This window comes from Mugil cephalus, chromosome 16 (genome assembly GCF_022458985.1).
Source record: "Mugil cephalus isolate CIBA_MC_2020 chromosome 16, CIBA_Mcephalus_1.1, whole genome shotgun sequence".
Taxonomy (NCBI): Eukaryota; Metazoa; Chordata; class Actinopteri; order Mugiliformes; family Mugilidae; genus Mugil; species Mugil cephalus.
The window spans coordinates 23,455,554-23,477,782 of NC_061785.1; the positions used below are offsets into that span (position 1 = coordinate 23,455,554).

The 22,229-nt window shown below is 37.1% G+C and overlaps 1 protein-coding gene across 9 annotated transcripts in view; it reads left to right on the forward strand.

Annotated features, from left to right (window-relative positions):
• Positions 1 to 20,860, forward strand: part of exoc6 (exocyst complex component 6) — a 34,522-nt gene extending 13,662 nt beyond the window's left edge. For 2 of the 9 annotated variants that reach the window (XM_047608618.1, XM_047608622.1), the window contains exons 11-25: positions 560 to 606; positions 706 to 826; positions 1,286 to 1,357; positions 1,460 to 1,557; positions 2,666 to 2,771; positions 2,925 to 3,034; positions 3,685 to 3,796; positions 4,351 to 4,485; positions 5,772 to 5,951; positions 6,719 to 6,748; positions 11,739 to 11,880; positions 12,248 to 12,321; positions 13,474 to 13,586; positions 14,221 to 14,232; positions 15,409 to 20,860. In XM_047608618.1, coding sequence (XP_047464574.1) covers positions 560 to 606; positions 706 to 826; positions 1,286 to 1,357; positions 1,460 to 1,557; positions 2,666 to 2,771; positions 2,925 to 3,034; positions 3,685 to 3,796; positions 4,351 to 4,485; positions 5,772 to 5,951; positions 6,719 to 6,748; positions 11,739 to 11,880; positions 12,248 to 12,321; positions 13,474 to 13,586; positions 14,221 to 14,232; positions 15,409 to 15,535 — 1,479 coding nt within the window. In that variant the 3' untranslated portion in view covers positions 15,536 to 20,860. Of the gene's footprint in view, positions 1 to 559; positions 607 to 705; positions 827 to 1,285; positions 1,358 to 1,459; positions 1,558 to 2,665; positions 2,772 to 2,924; positions 3,035 to 3,684; positions 3,797 to 4,350; positions 4,486 to 5,771; positions 5,952 to 6,718; positions 6,749 to 11,738; positions 11,881 to 12,247; positions 12,322 to 13,473; positions 13,591 to 14,220; positions 14,233 to 15,408 lie in introns of those variants that run through there. The other 7 variants (XM_047608620.1, XM_047608625.1, XM_047608621.1 and 4 more) reach the window with 4 other exon arrangements.
• The last annotated feature ends 1,369 nt before the right edge of the window (positions 20,861 to 22,229 follow it).

Genomic DNA, 22,229 nt, shown 5'->3' on the forward strand with positions numbered 1-22,229 from the left:
AATATAAAACTTTCTTTTACTCTGAATGAATCCATCCTGGATTTCTTACTACATTAACTTTTGACGTAACACAATAATCATCAGAAAATAAAACATGGCGAGAAAATTGCAACACATTTTTATCAAATATATTGACAAATGCACTGGAGGTGGGAGAAACATCAGTAATCCCTGATCAAAGATATTAGAAGGCTCTAATTCATTCAGATCAGAAAAATTCTATCAAATGGAAGCAGACACAAGCGAACATCAAATGCACCTAAATCGACAGGTAGTATCAAGACTTTTAAGCGGCTCATTAACTCTGTAGTATTGAGTGGGAGGATTGTGGAGACTGTAAGGGCAATCCCTATCATTTCACCTTTTAGGAGCACTTAGATTCAAATTGTAAACAAAACAAGAATATAAAGGGTATATTTATGGAGTGTGGAGTACGAAAAATTGCACAATTTGCAGATGATGCCTTGGGACACTTATTTAAAGAAAATTTTGTTCTACAAATTGTGTTGTTTCATGCACCTGTGTTTGACATGACTTTGTGTCTTTTTTGTGTGTTCAGCACGAGACAGTGGAAGGTTACAGAAGATATTTCAATCAGATTGTAGGGTAAGCTATTCCTGTCATATGATGATATGCATGTCAGACAATTTTGTTTGTGTCAATAGTAAATTTCACAGTGTGTGTTTTTTCTGTGAATGTCATCAGGTTCTTTGTGGTTGAAGACCATATCCTTCATGCGACCCAGGGGCTGGTGACGAGAGCATTCACTGATGAACTGTGGAACATGGCCCTCTCCAAGATTATTGCTGTGCTCCGCACACACTCTGTAGGTGCACACACAAATACAACACATGTGTATCATTGAGAGGGAATTGACTGCTAATGACAATAAATCTATTTATGCTGACAGAGCCTCCATTCACTGACTGATAAATACACATAATATAAGGTTATAGTCAAGGTAGAAGATGACAGCAAGGGTTGAGCATGCAGTTGTTAATGAAGGCCTCAAAATGTGTGACATCATGATTATGCCTGCTCTTGTCCAGTCCAACACAACCAGGTGGGATCTGGAGGCTGTTTTGAATTTCCTTTGTATGATTGGGCTCTTTTTTTCATTCACTAGCTGTTCCTACAGGGTTTAGTAAGGCTTTATGACTGTGTGTATATGTCTTTTGCAACCTTAATACATTTTATATCTGCATTGTACACTAATGATACATTATATATGCAGCGTCCAAGGCTTCTTATAATGTGTTTTGTTTTGTTTTGTTTATACCTCCAGTCATACTGTAACGACCCAGACCTGGTCCTTGAACTGAAGAATCTCATAGTCATCTTTGCTGACACACTACAGGTTGGGCCAGAGCTGTCCTTAATTAGACACTTTGAGGTGTGATACGAATTGTGTACAGAACAACTTTGATTAACACATTTGGTATTCTGTATGTGTGTACAGATTTATGGGTTCCCAGTGAACCGGCTATTTGACCTGCTGTTTGAGGTCAGAGATCAGTACAATGAAACTCTGCTGAAGAAATGGGCACTGGTTTTCAGGTGGGCATCATTCATTTATGACTATAATTTAGAAAGGCATGCTCCTAGTGTGACTGTTATCGTTTTCAGGTTCAGGGAGATGAACTAACACTTTCTGTTGAGTTCACAGTTTCTTGTGATTAGAATGATTTGAAACGATGACCATTTCAGGATATTATCATAACTGCAGGCTCAGTAAACAATTATGTCAGACCAGTCGCAATCAGACAAATGTATACGACTCATCTATAATGGTGCAATGTACGCTGACTTTCACAATTTTTGTTAGAAGCACAACTGTCTAGAATCACGAAATAGCCAGCAAGTGGCTGATGCTCAAAAGGTCTGTACCTTTTGAGCATTAGCCAATTGCAGCGCATGAAGTCCGAGCCAGTTGCAGCACACTTTGCTGGTGAGGGGCGCACATTGAATAGCTAATGAATTTCTGGACAAATAGTTTGGCTTCCCAGAGTGACCAGTTATGTGCTCTTACAGTACCGTAACACTAATCGTGCGTATAGGGGGTGTCAATATTGTTACACAATTACGCCACAGAAATACAAAGCGTGTAACTGCAATCTTTAATTAGAGCCCAAGATCATGACTGACCATTTGTACAGCTGTTGCTATCCTCACAAAAAAAATTTAGAAATTACTTATTTTCTGTAGTGTTGTTGTCAAATTTGAAATGGGACTAGTGGTCCCATTGTGTTTTCCAGTCCCCACCGTTACAGTCACTTTGAAGGCAAATATTATTGAAAAAAAAAATAAGAATAGAAAAAAATCCTTCAGATTCTGACTGTTGGGGAGAAAAATCCAAAGTGTTTACTTTCAAAAGATGTCAAAACCTAATTTGCCTAAAATCTATTCTCAAATAGTTCAAGAAAAGGTTTAAACTAACTGTTTGTAATGCCTTTTTTTAGTTTTGGGCAAAAATTACACAAATGACTCGAAAGGTTAAAGAAAGATTAGAGAAAGATTAAAGAAAGTGTTTAATGTTACATTTCTAAAACATCTTACTATATTTAATGAATTAGCAGACTGAGAAAAGTTAAAAATCTAATTTTGTTTTTATCAACATGTGAACAAGCCACCATGAAAATTACATGATAACCTTTATTTCATGCAGGGAAATCTTTGAGTTTGACAACTACAGTCCCATCCCAGTGGATACAGAAGAGGAGTACAAACTGGTTTTGAGCCGCTTTCCCTTCCATGATGCAGAGATAGAGAAGGTAACGAGTTCATGCACCAGACTCGAACCTGTACATTCATTTTCTTACAGCCACATAAGAGAGATCCTCAGCAGATGACCTGTATTTACTTATAAGAGTGTCATTTAATCCTGTTGTTTTTTTCTGTTTTTGTGTATTTGTGTGTGCAAGTAGCAAGACTTTCCCAAGAAGCTGCCTATGTCCCAGTCTGTTCCTCAGATCTACACACAGGTTAAAGAGTTCATTTACGCCAGCCTCAAGTTCTCAGAGTCACTTCATCGCAGGTACACTGACATAGAGTACTGCTTAAAATCTTCCTTTTATACTCTTCTGCCTTAGAAATGACTAAAAACATTAGCCAATTGAGTCCTGAGAAGTTTTGAAAGTAGACAAAAAGAAGCCGGTTAAACAAATGAAACAAAAATGTTTTACTTGTGTTTTTTTTCTGAAAATGAGGATGGATCATTGAATTCTGTCTAAGTCTACCACATTTTTCAGTTGCAAAAGTTAATGAACCCTTGTTTCTGATATCTGGTGTGGCACTCTTGAACAATAACAGCAGTTAATTGTTTCCAGTAGCTGTTAATGAGTCTACAGCAAGAGAAGCTCTAGCCCATTCCTCACTACAGAACTGCTTCAGTACTGAGATGTTGGTTGGTTTCTTCACATGAACAGCTGGCTTTAGGTCCTTCCACAATATTGGACTCTAATTTGCTCTTAAAACTAACTTCTAATGTTAGAGCTTCATTAAGTTTTGCAACTAACAGATATGTAATTTTGCCTCATAAACAAATACACAAATGTAATGTTTCTGTTTCATTAAATTGATTGGGTCATTGGGTTGGAACATTTCTACATATTTCATTTTTTTGTTTTTGTTGTGCAACTGTAAACTGTCTGGACTTGCTGAGCCTAAACTTATTTGTGTATCCAGTTCAACAGAGATTGATGACATGTTGCGAAAGTCGACCAACCTACTTCTGACAAGAACTCTTAGCAGCTGCCTGCAAAACCTCATCAAGAAACCTCACATAGGACTGACTGAGGTGAGAAGAAATCATGCACACTTATCATTATGATTGAGGTTTTTCGTTATCTAGTTTAGTCCAGATTTATTGTTGCAAAACACTTCCATGCTTTGGTACACGTAGTTCCACTGTACACCGTAGAACCTCCTCTTTCAATAACCCCATTCAGTTCCACTGACCTTTGTGTGAAGTACCCCGAGAAACTTAACACAGCTGAATGTTTGCAGACTAAAATTTAAACGGTCTACTTACAAACAACACAACAGCACACAAGTATCCACCAATCAGGCATAATGACCTCCTTCCTAATAGGGTAGCACGATTCTGGAAAAAATGTGAATCACAAGTTTTTTTGCTTTGAATTGAGATCACAATTATTTGGCACGATTTTTTTTTTTAATGTTTATTGCACTGATGAACTTTAACAAAACAATACAAAATTGCTGCAGTGGTTTTAATGTTGTGGCTGACTGGTGTAAATGTCATCACAGAGTAGCCCCTACAGCACAAGTCTGCATAGAGTCTTACAGGAATGTAAACCAAGCTTAAAACTGCAACTTTTTCTTCTGTAGCTGGTGCAGATCATCATTAACACCACCCACCTGGAGCAGGCCTGCAGATATCTGGAAGAGTTTATAACAAACATCACCAATGTCTCCCCTGAAACAGTTCACACCACAAGACTCTATGGCTTGTCCACATTCAAGGTAAAATCTGATTGTAATGTGCATTTTTGTGGTGGTGTTCGGTGTCATTGATCTGTGCAGTGATGAATTTTATACAGTAGGTGTGAAAAAGTGTTTGCACCCTTCCTGATTTCTTATTTTTTTGTATGTTTGTCAAACCTAAATGTTTCAGATCATCAAACTAAAAATAAGACAAAGATAATGCAAGTAAGCACAAATGCAGTATTTAAATTACGGTTTTTATTAAGGGGAAAAAATTCTAAACCTAAATAGCCCTGTGTTAAAAAAGGGTTACAACCTGGGCTAAAATGGCCTGCATGGAGGAGATCCAAGATGAAAACCACTGCTGAGCAAAAAGAACATGAAGACTTGTCTCAGTTTTGCCAGAAAACAGCTTGATGATCCCCAAGACTTTTGGGGAAATACTCTGTGGACTGACAAATTGGAAAGTGCGTGTCCCACTACTTCTGGTGTAAAGCGGCCACATTTCAGAAAATGAACATCATACCAACAGTAAAACCTGGTGATAGTGTGATGGCTGGGGATGTTTTGCCGATTCAGGACCTGGAAGACTTGCTGTGATAAGTGGAACCATGAATTCTGCTGTCTACCAAAAAATCCTGAAGGAGAATGTCAGGTCAACTTGAAGACAAACTAAATGAAGACTTTGTAGTGACCTAGTCAAAGTCCTGACCTGAATCCTATTGAGATGCTGTGGCATGCCCTTAAAAAGGTGGTTCATGCTAAGAAACCCCCCAATGTGGCTGAATTAAAACAATTTTGTGACAATGAGTGGGTCACAATTCCTCCATAGTGCTGTAAAAGGCGCATCGCAAGTTATCACAAACTCTTGATTGCAGTTGTTGCTACTAAGGGTGGCCCAACAAGTTATTAGGTTTAGGAGGCAATCACATTTTCACACAGAGTCATGTAGGTTTCAATGCAGAAAAAAATGGCAGTGTTTGCCTCAGTGAATAGAGCACCCAGCCCATGTGTTGAGGCTACGCTGCAGGTGGCCCCGGTTCGAATCCCGCGTTGAGGGAGCTTTCCTGCATGTTATTTCCCCCCTTCTCTGCCTCCCATTTCCTGTCTCTCTCCACTGTAAATAAAATTTTATATTAAAAAATTTTAACTGGATTAAAAAAAACAGCATAGAAAACTAAAACTCTTCATCAAGATTCATACAGTGCTGTGGATGTAGATTTTTAAAGACTTGTTCTGACAGCAGCTCTCAACAGCTGTGAGGAAAAACTAAAAATTCCTGGTTTCATTAGTTTCAATAACCTTTATGAAACGTTATTTTCCAGGATGCTCGTCATGCTGCAGAGGGAGAGATTTATACCAAATTAAACCAGAAAATTGATGAGTTCATCCAGCTAGCAGACTATGAATGGGGCATGGCTGAGTCAGATGGCCGCGCCTCAGGATACCTCATGGACCTCATCAACTTCCTACGTTCCACTTTCCAGGTTTTCACACACCTACCGGTGAGTTTGATCCACCCACTAACACTGATCAGTTGAAACTTCGACATCTCCCTGGGGACTGTGGGACATTGACATTGTGTTTTTGTTTTTAGTCTCATTTTAGCTGTTTTCTAATGTCTGCTGTGTTGATTGTTTTTTTTCATCAAGAATGGGGATGTGATCATTCTTTTTTCAGCTCACTTACCATTTTCCCCATACCCCCATTTTTTCTGCTGCTTTCTTCATGTTCATTACATCCCTGTGAAATATAGATCTGAAGATGAATTAGTTTTCATTGTTCATTTGAGTTGTACTTATGTTGTGCATTGTTGATCTGTACAAATGCATGGTAGTTACTTATTGGTGAACCTCTTTTTCAACTAAACAAGGTACAAGGTAGTGATAGCCGAATGTGATGGACATTGTCAGTAGCTCCGTTTCCGATCAGATGACTGATAACTGCAGTCTCTTCACTCCTTTCCCATTATCCCTTCCTAATGGGTGACTCGCTTGCTCTTCTCTCTGACATCTGTCATTGTGTGGAATAAGTTCCAGTTCAGTTTGTTTGTCAAGAATGTCTACGTATCCCCACTCACACCTCTTTTCATAACAGTGCTGTGACTGATCTGTTTTTCTCCTTGGTTAATTTCTCTTGTGAAGCATGCAACATATCTCTAGTTGAATTTACCTCCTCCTGTCCATTTATTATTGCCACATTTCTTTTCCTGTCCTTTCCCTTTTTCCCTCCCCTTCTTCCATTTTTGGTTGGTTTGGGGTTCCCTTCTCAGAATAACAACAATGACCATGCATCAATGTCGGTGAGTAAATCGGTCTGGATTTTCAAACACCTATGCCATTTTACGGGCAGAGACGACATGAAACGCATGCACATGTTTGACACATATTATAACCCTACAGAAAACATTCACAAATTTGCATTTAAGTAGCAGATATTCCCCTTTAGATCAACTTTGAATGAGTTAGGTCCAAGTGACATGTACCACAGCTGGAAAGAATTTCAACTATCCAATGGATGTATAGTCATGTTAAAAAATTAAGACACCCTTTAAGATTTGTGTGTTGTTGTATTTTATACATATTTGGACATATGGGTATTTAATATCAATTTGAACAATACTGAGATATTCAAGCAATAAAACTAATATACTAGAGAAAAGACTTTTCTGTAAAATATTTAAAAAAAAATGCAGTTTCTGGTGAGGAATACAAAGGGACCCACTTAAAATGGCAAAGATCACACACAGGTGTATTTCATCAGGTGCACATGGTTAGAACATTGTTACTCAAAGATTTTATTACTCAATAGAGAATGAATACCACAGTGAGATTAGTAGAGCTGTCTGAGATCATCCAAAAGAAGACCGTAGCTTATGAGTCTGGTGAGGAATTTAAAAAGATCCTGAAAAATTTTAAAATCTTTCATTCCACTGCCCGGAAAATATTCTACAAGTGGAGGACATTCAAAACAACTGCCAGCATACAGATCTGGCCGTCTAAGGGAGCAGACTGCAAGCTGCCAAAAGAAGTCTCAAAAACCCCTAAAATGTCATCCTGGGGTCTACAGCAGGCTCTTGCTACTATTGATGTGAAAGTGTATGCCTCTACAATCAGAAAAGGACTGTGCAAGTTTAACTTTCATCTGAGGTATGCAAGGAGGAAACCTTTGCTCTCTAAGAGAAACATGAAGGCCAGACTGAAGTTTGCCAGACAAACCACTGATCATATATGGTAGCAACAATCCCTTTAAGAATGAAAAGATTTTTTATTTTTTTTACCCTCACTGAGATCATGACAAAGAGGGCCAGTCATGCCGGTTGGGTGCGATAGTACAAGATAAGCAGTAGTAGTGTACTTCAACTTTTCTTGTCAGGTCGTCTTTTATAGTTTGTCACACCAATTGTTCAAAGTGTCTTATTAGTGTATTATTAGAGGAGTCCGGCAATATGTGGTAACATGTGAAGTTTGAGGTTGCTGAACACTGTGACTCTCTTAATAGTTTCTATGTCTAATTCCACTGTTCTACCACAAGATTTTATGTGTACGGTTGATAAATGAGGCCCCAGGGAAATAAACCTCATACAAACTGAAGCATAGAGGTGGAAGTGTCATTGTTTGGGGATGCTTTGCTGCACCTGACCAGTTAACCATTATATAATTCACCAAGAATTCGACTGTGTATCAGAGGAACATGTGAGACCATCTGTAAATACAGTTATAGCTGTGACAGGTAGATGGCTACCAGAACTGTCTCACTGAGGTTGTTTCAGCCAAAGGGGGTAACACTAGCTATTAGGGAGTAGGGTGTCCTAACTTTTTCTTCAGTTAGAATATACAATTTTATTGGTATTTTTGTTTAATGGGCAAAACAAGGTTCATTTTAGTTGTTTACCTGCAATTAAATCACTTAATTTTCCCCAGAGGTAAATTAAAACAAGATTAGACACTGATATGTGAATATTTTTAAAGAAAGAATTAAATATTCAATGGGGTGTCCTAATTTTTTCATATAATGGTTAAAGCCTGAAACCTGTATCTAGTTGAACTTAACATTCTAACAGTGGTGTGCAGATGTTTTATCATATCACTAAATCACTTCAAATGATTTGTTTGATCCCTTTAACTTAAAATTGCAACCTGCAATACCACTGATAACCAGGGTGTTACATTTCTGAGAAAGAATATCTTGCACCCTTTGATTTTATGTTGTTCTCAGGACATAGTTTGTTCTGTGTATAGATCTATGAGCTTGGCACATCTTGACTTGAAAATATTTTGCTATTCATCTCTACAAAAACCTTCCATATCTCTTACATTGTGAGAAATAAGAGGAGAGATAATTGATACATGTAGGCAATAAACCACTATTTGCTAGTGGTGCTCCTTAAATGTTGCTATAAGCCTCTTGATAGCCTCTCAAATCAGTTTTCTCTTTGTCTTCTAATATGTTCAGAAACCAAGGTTGTTTAGCCTCTGTACAATATATACTCTAGTAGCCTAGTTGGTGGATACTTGCCAATGAAGTTTATTCCCTTTTTTTGAACCTTGCTTGAAAAACAAAGTCCATCCCTTTTTCTGTGTTTCAATAGGTAATGTGATATTTTTGCTGTGTCTTGCTTACAAAAGGGAAGCTTTAGTTTCTGTAGTTGTTCAAAAAAATAGATCAAATTTGAATTGTTACATGTCTTGTTGATAAACAATTTTGTTTTGAAAGTGGGCAACATGTGCAACAAAATATTAACTCAAATGTCCACTATTCCCCCATAAGCTACACACCATTTTTTGTTGGCCTGTATTTTACCAGGTGTGTGCGTTTATTTACAAGGCAGCTCAATTCTTGCAAGATTCATGAGATCACAAGATTAATCAAAATCTGTGGCGCCTGGCTAAGGATGTGGGCTTCTGAGGAGGATTCTAAGAAGTCTGTTTCCTTCTGAAAAGGCCTCAGTTTATGCATCGTCATGCGTGTTGGAACAGTCAGTTGCCCATGTTAGGTTTTCTGGAGATAAAGCAAAACATTTTACCATGTTCCCTCCTCAGCTATCTGAACATCTAATGCCACTAAATCTAGTAGCCCTGCTTATTGCTGCCACATGATTGCTAAGTAACATGAGAAGACCTGGGCTGACAAACATTGTCAGTGTTACTGTACTTTCTAGTCCTTTATTCTTTATCTCCTCAGTCCCTCTTTTCTCACGTTTTATTCAACACCATCACTATTATTGTGATAATTGTTTGTAGAAACTTGGGTCACTCATTGAGATATATCATGTAGCTGTGTTGGGATATATTTTATAATACATAGGCCAAAGGTTATGCATTCAGATCATGCAGGTGTTAACCTGACACTTGGTCAGAACATCTGACATCTTCTGACTTCATTGTCATTGACATTTGGTGTAAAGCCATAAGTAAAGCTAATTGATATTAGAGTATTTTACCACTACCTTCACACCTTCTCAACTTATTCCTATACATCTATATTATTTGACGTGGCTTTTGAACTCATACAGAACTAAACTTGTCTCTGATTTACAAAAGCTTGTTTTTCTCACATCCATTTTAAAATATGCAAACATCACAAAAACATTAGAAGGCCAAAGCAGTTTTCATTGAAATGCAGTTGTAGCAGACTCGGTCTTTGTTTAGACAGAGCGGGCTGCTATACCACATGCAACTATTGCCTTTTAATTGTCTACATGAATTTGGATGTTTGCTTGGATGTTGTGGAGCTGTAGGAAAATAAACATTGTTTTATTTTTAGACATAAATTAAAAATTGACCTTCTTATTTCAAGATTCTGTGGTCATTTGATATGATGTATTTGATACATTTTATTATTCTTTACAATGGGTTCACCATATCACAAATGAGTTTTTCCGCAGGATTAAGTGTGAGAAGATTTTTCGTACTGCCGTTCTGCTCCAGTTTACCATATACATTTGACTTTATATTATACATTTGGCATATATATGTTATTTATAATGTTCATTGATATGTTTGTCACCATTTGAGTTAAGATTAACTTGTAGCATTCCACATGTTTCAGTGTGGATATTTAAAACAGACATCACAAAAATCACAGGACCTCGAGTGGTGACAGTAAACATGATGCTAATGACGTTTGTGGAGTGTAACATGAGTGTTTTCGATTGAGCTGCATGTGTTTGGCTGTGGTTTGTGGATTTTCTTCTCTTTTTTATGAGTTTTACAGAATAAAATATACACTGGAACTAAAATTACTAAAATGTTTATAATCAATCATTTTCTTATGTTGTATAGTTGGTCTAGACTATGTGAGATCAGGAGTTGGGAGTGTTTAAGACTTCATTGTCATCTTGTCAATATGTCAGCTGGCATATACCTTGTAAAGTTGGCCATTCCGTGGCTAAAGGATGGTACACTACAGATCGACTGTATATGCTGTGGATGTCGAATTTCCTAAAGCCGTCCGGGCCAAGACAAAAATGGCTTTGTTTTTGATTGAAACACATCTTGGTCTCACAGTGGAACAGCAACGTTTATCCAGCTCTGCTTGCCCTACAGTATAGACTGGTGAGTTTGTGTACGACTCTATAAATGGGAAAACCTAAGTGGCAAGCAGATCCATGAAACTGTATTCCAGCCAGAAATGGCAGTGGTAGCAGAAGGGAAGTCTTTAAGCAAATCTTTCTAGTGCTAACATGCTGAAGTCCAAGAGAGCAAGTTTGCTGAGAAACAGCTGAAGAGGATAACAAAACAGAGTTATAGTCAATCCTCTTTGATACGTGGTTAAAATAAGTGTTTCTGTTTCACATTCTGTATACTGACTTAAAATACCTTCAGTCTTTAACAGGATTGGCTTACTTCACCTTTAACAGCTCTTTTGCTGCATTTCTTGTAGTATACTAATGATGTACATGACATAATTTTGTGCAAGTGGGCATTGGCAGTTGTAAAATTATCTAGATAGAAGGGTGGTTTATTGTAAATGAACTTTTGAAAACTGAAAAATTCTCACACAACTATAGGTTGTGGACTCCTGGACCAGATAGTACATGGTTGGTTATTGTTATGACTTGTACATATTTTCACCAAAAACCTTGGATATGCCAGACTTGATCTCCCCCCATATTTCCATTTTACCTATATCGTGATGTCATCATCCTTCTGTTCTTTGACCATTTAACCTTGTACTCTTTGCATTCTCTATTGTCCTTGCTTCCATCCTAATCATTTTCATCTTGTTCCCCTTGTTTGCATCCTCTTTACCTCTGTACCTCCCTCATTCCCCTATCTCTCTCTGTGCAGGGAAAAGTGGCCCAAACAGCTTGTATGTCAGCCTGTAAGCATCTGTCAACCTCACTGATGCAGATGCTTCTGGACACAGAACTCAAACAGATTAGTATGGGGGCCATTCAACAATTCAACTTAGATGTTATTCAGTGTGAATGTGAGTATTTAAGTATTAATTATTTAATGTTAACAGAAATCTAGAGACTTCATATTTTCAGCACATCCCAACTATAAGGGTCACACTATTTAAAAACAATTTAAGTTTTTTCTACCTTAGTTTAAATATATGTTAAACCTAATGTACAAAAGTGGCTACAGATATATGCTTATATATTTATTCTTGTACATAGTGTAATATTATCATGTTAATATACTGTATGTACTGCCAAGTATGCCTGAAAAAGTCTGCTGTGCAGAAATTTATTTCTATTTTATTGCTATTTTTTATAGCTTATGGTGACCACAGTTTATACTGTATAATATTTCAGTTTGCAATGATTGGTGGTGTTTTTATTTCTTCTCAGTGTTTGCCAGCTCAGAACCAGTCCCTGGCTTTCAAGGAGACACGCTTCAGCTGGCCTTCATTGACCTAAGACAGGTATAAAGTGGTGTTTTGTATTCTTGCTGACTGGTACAAGTTTAGTTCTGTAAAATTAGCTAGTACAAATTATTTAGTTTAAGACTCATTTATTGATTTTTTCTTAGATTTTTATATTCTTATATCAAGTCAATCTTGATAAGACAATCTTAGTGAAAACTTTTATGGTCTATGTTGCTATATTTACATAGCATGTAAACGTAGCATGTATGTATGCAGAGTGGCATAGAGAGAAGACAGAGGGAGGGCTTAAGATACCTGAGTGTTAAGTGTGCACAGGAATATTTAAATTGATACCCCTAACCCTCCACGGCCATGACCTGGTAAATCTGATGGTCTTTATCTTTCTTTATCAGTTTCGTGCTCTGTATGCAATTTGACACTGACACACTCAGTGTGCAGAAGAATATTACAGCTACTGTCTCTGAGAACAGCACTATTTTATGTGTGTGCAACACGACTTTGGCACACATGTTAGGTTATTATTTATTGGTCCTGTCATTAGTTAGACTTAGATATTAATTCGTAAATTCTTACATTGTTAGTTAACTATGCAGACAAAATATTTTAAAAGGCTGACTGTAATAATGAACAAATGTCACATATGATGCGTTTTCCTTCTCGGGTCATCATTTATAATAGTGTTGTGTTTTTTTTTCCTGTATGAATGAGGTAAAACTGATGCAGGTGCACCGCTGTTGAATATAGGGGATCTTTAATGGAACTCAGGATGCATTGTGTTCACACTACCAAAGGAATGCGGACAAATCCGTCCCAGACCACCATAACATGTGTTCAGAGATTGGATCTCTCAGATACAAGCTCAGTCAGTGCGTTTACATGCACGTGAAATAAATTAATTATTGCCTTAATCGGACTATAACAGGAGAACTTGAATCAAGTTACTCATTCATAGGTTTTAGAATCATGAGATAATACTCACCAAATTATCTGATCAATATGTATCACGAAAAGGTATCCAGTAAAGATGGACTGTTACAGAGGGAAATGCCTCTCTGTATTGTTTTCTTTTTTGAAAGATGTAGCCCTATGTCACTGTTAAGGTTTAATCTGTTCGTTTATTTTGTCTTATTTTAAGTGCCCTATGCCTTTCTTGCACATCTCAGTGTTGTACATGATTTGTTACTGTAGCTCCTGGACCTGTTTATGGTGTGGGACTGGTCGACTTACTTGGCAGACTATGGTCAGCCAACCTCCAAATACCTAAGAGTGAACCCAGCCACTGCCCTGGCTCTGTTGGAGAAGTAAGTGCGTGTGATGTTTACACATTGCTGGTTTGGATTTCAGTATTTAATAGGAAAACTGACAGTAAAAATTCACATTTGAGGCGAGGGATGTGCTGGTAAACAATAGGCTGAGGTATCTTTTGAACGTATTAGAGTACTAGTGTTAGGATAGGATTCAGGTATAACAGAAGCTATGCAAAATAGTCTATCTCAAGATGTTTCAATCAGGCTGGTTATTGCCTGTCGTCACTGCTGCATCTGTAATTAAAAAAAACAACATGCACATCCTTCATAGAGTTTATAAGTTTTGCCAGTGCATATTTTTTGTCACAGATGGCATTATTAATGTAATATTTTTTTATTAGTATATTAGCATAAATTTAAATTTAAAAGATTAAAGACAGAAAGATGAAAAAATACATGAAAATGTTTAGCAAAAGCTCAAGTGAATGTTAATTGAAATAATGTTATGAGGAGAAAATTGCACGTCCTGCTCATAATAAAAAAATTCAATTACAGTTGTTATAATACATTACATAAAAACTTAATGTGGACATGAAAGTGATGCTGTTCTTTTTGTGTTTGGATTCATTTGTTGTTCTTTGGTTCCTCTAAATCTTTTCCTCTCTGCTGCTTTTCTGCTGCTGCTCAGAGTGTACAGGGGGTATGTACAGCACCCTCACCCTCACTGCTTTTCTTTCCTTTAATGCATGCATGCTCTGGTATAGAAAACTCTATAGTAGAATGTCTCCTATTGTACCTCCTCTGTACTGTATAGAGCAGTGGTTCCTGACCGTTTTTCCTTGGAGCCCCCCCTACTTGTATACTGCTGACTGCCTTCAAGGACATTTTTGTATTTGATTTATTTTTCAGAGTAAAGTGCTTAGTCCATTCTTTTTGACAATTTGTACCTCAGGTGTCACAGAAATTATGAACATTAGCCATCAGTTGGACCGCATATACTCTACCAGTCAAATGTTTGGTCACAACTTCTTATTCAATGAGAAAGCTTGTCCAAACTTGCCTGGTAGTATGGTGTAGTTATATTGACCAAAGAAAAAGCAATATGTGTTACAATAGAGCATATTGTGGTCTTCATATTTACACTCATTAGTTGCATTTCCTGAACATATTTTGTTGCACAATGTAAATTATTGTATGACAAAAGAATAATGGAAATGGCATAATACATTAATACATTTCTTCACAACTTATTAGGTTGTAAATTTATATTTGTATTTTTCATCAGCTGTTCCAGCTTCTTTCAGACAAGAAGTTGCTTCTCCTGTGTATGTGGCACCTGTTCTTGTCAAATAGCCCTTTTTACATTCACTAGTATTGCAATTTCTTTGTTAACAAAAAGTATAGCCAATATCAACTGATATTGGCTGATATCAACAAAATAATAATTACAGTATACCCAATAGGATATATATATATGTAAGTCATGCTTTTCCATAGATGCCAAAACCAACTGCCAACTGGATGTGTTTATTCTAACCTTCTAGATTTATTGACAAAAAAATATTATACATCTAATTTATTTAGGATTACAGCAATGTGTAACCTAGCCTATACTGCCACCTTCTGGTGACAAAATAATCTTCATAGATTATTTATTGCTCATAGTGATCAGAAGGATGCCTTCACTCTAGGCAGTGTTTTCTTTTACCACCTCTAGAATCATCTTGGAAATGCAGCTGTTAAATCTGCTGCTCTGGACTGACAGCATTACAGCAGCTTACCTGTCTAAAAGAAAAGCCATTCGTCCACACTAAGAAAATGTCTTACTGCACTCAAACATTTGACTGACTCTGTCCCCATTTATCTTTGCATCCAGGATGAAGGACACCAATAAGAAGAACAACATCTTCTCTCAGTTCCGGAAGAATGACAGAGACAAACAGAAGCTGATAGAGACTGTGGTGAAACAGCTGCGGAGCCTGGTCAACGGCATGTCATCCTAAACACATACACACACATGCACAGGAATGATATGTGTGTCACATAGAGATATGTGTGAAACATGCATGCAGTCATGTGCACATGCTGATCTGCAGAGAAACTCAGAGAAAGGTCGTTTTGACACATGTAAATAAGTTACCACACACCACGTGGCAAAAGAAACACATTATGAACTCTCTCACAAACAGAGAAATACCTACAAAAGGGACAAGCAGGCAAGTAGACTGTCGCACACACTTCACATGAAGTTGCAGCTGCACACTGTATGAGGCATGCAGGGATTTGACTCCTAACTAATAAATCACACTCCCATTTGAAGTCGTATGTGTGTAAGACATATGACTGTGTAAATGACACATGTTAAACAGTTTCCTGGACACACGGGAATAAACTAAAATATTTGTAAAGTATTTTTAATGGCTATGAGAAGATAAATTATGTTTTGTACATTTGTGAAAGTGCAATGGTGAGTTGTCGAGGGAGTCTGGAGGAGCACATGAGTAACTTGACAAGTGTTTGGACAATGAGTTTCAGGTCAACATCTGCTGCACCACAAATCAGTGGCCTAAGCCACTGACTAAGCCATTTCTGAATGTCCAGAAACACACCAATCTGATAATCTGTCATTTGAATTAGTTGTACGTTCATTTAAAAATGTAATTCCCTACTGCGAATAGACAAGTTTTTCTTTATGACTTCTTTTTGTGTTATTTTTTTTTTTTCTGTTATCTCATGTGTATGTCACAGATGCACCAGAAGTAGGGTTAGTAAAACAGCAGAAAGCAGCCTGAATGCCAGTGACTGTGTGATGTACGTTACTTTTTTATATTTTTATATATTTTTACTTCAGTCTCTTTAAATTTAATGCCAGTTGAAAAATGGAATTTGGTGGCATGAGATGGCATCAAGGGAAGAGTTAAATACTCATTGTGCATTCTACCCTTTCTCACCAAAGACAAAAACCAAGTCCTGCTATGGAAACAAAAGTATTCCCCTACTGTAGAATCAAGTGATTTCATTTACTGTTTAGTTTCAAATCATTTCAATCAGCTTGCTTGGTGCTAAAGCTTATTCTCTCCTTGAGCCATTATTCACTTCATTGCATAAAACTCAACATTTACACATAGTGGTGTGAAAAAATGTTGGCCCCTTCCTGATTTCTTATGTTCTTACATGTTTGTCACACTTGAGGCTTGTGGTTCAGAACATCAAACTAATTTAAATATTAGTCAAAGATAACACAAGCAAACATGAAATGTAGTTTTTAAATGAAGGTTATTAATATTAGAAGAAAACAAAATCGAAACCTACATGACCTTGTGTGGAAAAAGTGATTACCCCATAAACCCCTTACAGCAACAACTGTAATCAAGCATTTGCGATAATTTGCAGTGTGTCTTTTTCAGCACTGTGGAGAATTTTAACCCACTCACCTTGCAGAATTGTTGCGACATTGGAGACTAGCCTTCATGTTCTTTTTGCTCAGCAGTGGTTTTCATCTTGGATCTCCTCCATGCAGGCCATTTTAGCCCAGTCTCTTCCTTATGGTGGAGTCGTGTCATAACACGAGGGAGAATCACTTTTTCACACAGGGCCATGTAGGTTTCTGATTTCTTTCCTGTAATAATAAAAACCTTCATTTAAAACCTGCATTTTGTGTTTACTTGTGTTATCTTTGTCTCATATTTAAATTAGTTTGATGATCTGAAACATTTAAGTGTGACAAACATGCAAAAAAAAATTGAAATCAGCAAGGGTGCAAACACTTTTTCACGCCACTGTATGTTCAGGGACTTGTAACATCTGCCTAAATGGTACTTCACTGGTCTTCCAGCTCCATTTTTGTGGCTAGCGCCAGTTCCTGTTGGAACCAGGCCTTTAATGTGTTCTAAACTCATGACCAGTTAAGAATAGAACAACACATCATTCTTATTCCTTCTGTTTGTTGTCAACCATATGGATATGAACATGTAGTCCAGAATGGTTCTGGCAAAGACCAAAGGAACTCATTGTCCAAATACTTCAGCTACTGTGTATTTGTGTGCACAAACATTGTGATGCTGGGGCCATGGGTGGATGGAAGATTATATAAATGGATGATGACATCTTGAATCATGTCATTGACAAAAATGTTTTGGTGGCTTTGCTTGCTATTGCTGTTTTTTCTCAGCATACATTCACAACGACCCTCCAATACAACCACACAGTGACTGGACATGAAAGAGTTCCGTGTGTGCGCTCCATCATAATATAGTAACATGTTTGGAGACTGAAATAGCCTACATTTTACTCCCTGATTGCATTTGTCATCTTCTTTTGTCAAAAATGTGGATGAATAGCTTATTAAGATATTTGATTCCTCATGTGCATACACTGGTTGGATGACATAACACCAAGCTTTGCTCCAAATTAATCACACCTATATCCTACATGAAAATTTGTCGTTTGCAGGCATGCATAATGTAGATACTCACTGGTATAAAAAAAAAATGTAAGTACAGATTGCACTCCTGGAAGCCACTTAGTGTGCAGTCAAGATGCTGTTGGCTGTCATGTGACCTCAACCTACCATGTCATAGCCACATATCTGTAGTCTCCTGCATAGCATGTTGAAATCCAGCAGTTACAAAATCTACAAAAGCCTGACAAAGAAAAGGGTTTCTAGTATCCACATCACATGTTAATACCAAGCAGAGATGGGGTTAGTGTTTGGCCACTCAGCGGTGTTAAAGGTGACTTAACGATTCCCTTTCCCTCAGTTGTAGGATTAAAAACATTATTTAATATGAAGTTAATTGCAGTGTTGCTTCTCGCTTACAAAGTTCATGTACCTTTGTGTCAAGTGATTTCCTATTCTGAAATGAAAATAACAGTTAAAATGTGAATGTTTTAAAATACCAACGGGTTTCTGTTTAATTTGTTCTCTGAATCACACTTCGTTTTATCTCATTTTTAATTTGAGCCAAACACAAATGAATCCATTGTATATTTCTACAAAATACACAGTGAGAGCACTAATAGTTGTTATAGAAAGATGATCTGAAATGACATATTAGGCGCATTATGGGGTTACTTCTTTGTTGTGTATCATATATTTTAAACTGTCAAGATAATGAAAGGCAACCACACCAGAAATCCTAGCGAGTTACAGTGTTCAGTGGCTACAAGTAGTGAATTGCTTAGCGCATTTCTAATTGTGACAAGTTGTTGTAGCAGATTTACTTTTTGTTTTACCAGATATAAAGTTTAATGATAGAATGATGATGATAGAAATTTTGACTATGGTAGGCAACTCTTTACTGTCAAAATGATGGCCATGTGAGGGTTGCTATTCAGCATTTCTCTCAGCACTACATCACAATGTACAGTATATCCCTCGCCTTTGATTACTCTACTTAGTAACGAGTCCTCGAAGTGCCAAACACTGCAGTACTTTGAAAAGCTGCTAGAGTCCGGCTTCAAAGGTGAGTCAGTGCTACGGACAACCATGTTAAAATGTGCAACTTCACAGCAGAAATAAACATATTTAGAGTGTGATCCAAAACACGGCTTTGGTCTCGGTAGCTAATTTCCCCTTTACAGGGATGAAAAAATAATGTTATCAGTTCAAAGTATAATTAAGGGTGGGTACATGTGAGTGTCCTCGCAAGATGCTAATTATCTCCCTATTTGTCACCCTCCACTCATGCTGCACCTCCTTAACTTTAAATTCAACAAAAACTGTACTCCAGTGAAGGGAATGACACTGTTACTCTGTTCATTACTGCTTAAAGCCCACCCAAACCATTTGACTGGCCCTGTATATGTTTGTAGAGAACAGTTACCAATGAAGACACTCCAGACCAATTTTGCAGGCTCAAAATCTGGCTTCCAGCATAGATTTAATATAATTTATTTCCAAATTGTTCCTGGTTTATTTTCCAATTTTTATTTCATAATAGGAAATCGGTTAAAAAGAGTAGATTCTACAGTACGTGGAGCTTGTAACACTGTAAGTGATTACTTATACATATGCTGTATATTTAACATGTTAATAACATGCATCACTTCAAGTGTTTTGCTTTTTGTTCCTCAGGGTGAAATGAAGCTTTAGAATCACATAACCCACAAAGCACAGCAATAATGAATTGGTTCCTTTATCACCTGATGACAAACCTTTTATAAAGAGACTGTTTTTATTCAGTTTATGTTTTGTGGTCTCTTCTCCAGTAGACCTTGCTTCATTGGAAATGAATTTTAAATTTTCCTTATAGATTTGTTTAGATTTCAGTTTTCTTTTGTGTTGTTTTTTTGTTTTTCGAGTTCTTTTTTAATAGTTGCTTGTAAATGCCTCTGTATATAGTGCATATTTTGTAAAGAAAATATTACGGCAGCTTGTCTGCTGTGAACCGAATTGGAGGTTGACGCTGTGGTATGCACCTCCAATAACACCTAAAGCAAATATGTAATTTATAAGGTTTCAAATTTCTGTATGTTGCCTACACAAGGATCACAGTTGTGTATTACATGATGAGCTCAGTGATTTACGCTGGTAACTTTTCTTTACTCATCTGCATTGGTAAATTATAAAGATCCTATACTGTGCATTAGCATGCAACCTGAATTACATTCCAATATGAAATATTTATATATCGGTCCTAAACATTTCAGCTGTCACAAATACAGTTCCAGTTGAAGGGTTCTTATGCACATACTTCCTTTTTGGGTTTTACCCCACAGGCCTAACTGGTTTCTGGTTTAGGAGTATGTACAGGGCCTCTGCCATTCTTATCTCCCTCTCCATGACCATACATTCTCAAGTTGGCATTTAAAAAAAAAATAAGAGAATCAGGACCAGTCCTAATAACTTCAGGCTGAGTAAAACATGGAGACATGCAGAAACAAAGGAAGTTTGACAACAGAAACCACTGTGTTTAGGTAAACAAGAGACTCGTGACTCTGGAGTTAAGTCTGTACTGAAATGTTCGTCAGAAACTAATGAGTGCCTGACTGTGGCATTTTTATATAAATGTGTTTCTAGGGGACAGGGTTGTAAAAACAAGCAAATAAGAATTAACTAGCCCACCCTGCTTGCATTTCATATACGCGCTGCTTGTGTCGCATCATCTCATAGGGGAAATCTTAATCAATAGATATCAATAACACTTTTGAAATTAACAAAACAATTTAGTATTTCCTGCCTTCCACAGAAATGAACAGAGGGTACATTTGGATATTCAAAGGAATCCTTGCTTTGCCTTGTTTAGTGAGAAGCCCTGACTGAGGATTTATTTCTCTAAGTTTGCTGTTTTAATTTTGTGTGCTGTAATAAACGTTTCTTCAACATGTGTGGATGTTTAAGAATGATCACTGTGTTTTACTACTTCTGGTTTTCATTTTAATGACATTGTGAATTTTAGTGAATCACAAGGATACTGAAAAGAAACTTATCACATGTTAATTGTAGGGAAAGTGGAGAACATGGTAGTTGCTATAGTTATCCTGCTCATTATATTAGAGTTGTGTAAGAAATACAAACAATTATATCAGATATCAGACAAGTTAAAATTGTTTATTAAGTGGTGACAATGTCCATTTAAAACCAAATATCCAGCAGCCTAGATGTGACTTGTAGTGACCTACTTTACAAACCAAGCACAAACTATCTCATAAGGAACAAAATGTACACTAGAATCATATTTTAACTGACCAAACCCATGGCAAACAGACAAACCTCTGGCTTTTGAGAAAAGTGGTTATATGATAATTTCACTGCCTCATCACTGGGACTATTGGCCATTGGGCTGACTTGGTACTTAATGTAATGCTTTGAGCCTTAATTTGCCGTATTCTTCTGGCAGTGTGATACAAACGTGAATTTATACACTATGAACATAATTCTAAAGACTTTCATATTTTATAAATACAACAAATATATCAACAAGTGCTTTCAGTCAACGGAGAAAAACAAAAATGAACTAGTGAAGAAGAAATGAGGACAGGAGAGGGAGCTCCTACACTGCTGTACATTCCTGCTCAGGAGCATCCACCCAGGGACATTAGAATTACACAGGAAGTATGAGGCAGAGTTTAGTCTGTAGAAAACTAAGTATCACAAATTAGATATTATAAATTACCTCGCTAACCTTAAATCCTACTCACTACAGGTCTCTGGAAATGCCGTTTTTATACATGTACATGAAGCAACATTGTATCCAACTCAAGTTGGTGAATTTCTGTGATTCAGCCGCCAATGATTGGTTTTGTTCTTTTTTTCTAGGCCTATAATCCCCAGCTTTAATTTAATGGGAAAATACACTACTTCTAAAACATCATCTGAAGAAAGACAAGTCACACAGCGATGACCAGACTAAGATTCTTTAACTATCCACATTACAGCTGTAGATCCAAGTAATTACATTTTGCTCACAAGACTATCAAAACAAAGTGTACTGTTCAATAGTGAAGTGCACGTCCTGCTCTGGTAGATTCAGGACAAGTTCATAGGTGGTTATGCTTACGCTTCTTAGAGGATGCATGCTGGGGATACTAAACCTTCCATAGCTGTCCTCATGGTAGGAAGTTCTGTTTCTAACTGTTGACAGCCTGATTTGTAGACAGTCTACTGTAACATGACATGGAATTTGGGACCGAGGTAGAAATCTAAGAGACGAATAACTGAAAACTAAGACAGGTAAACCCAAAGTTAGAGGGCAT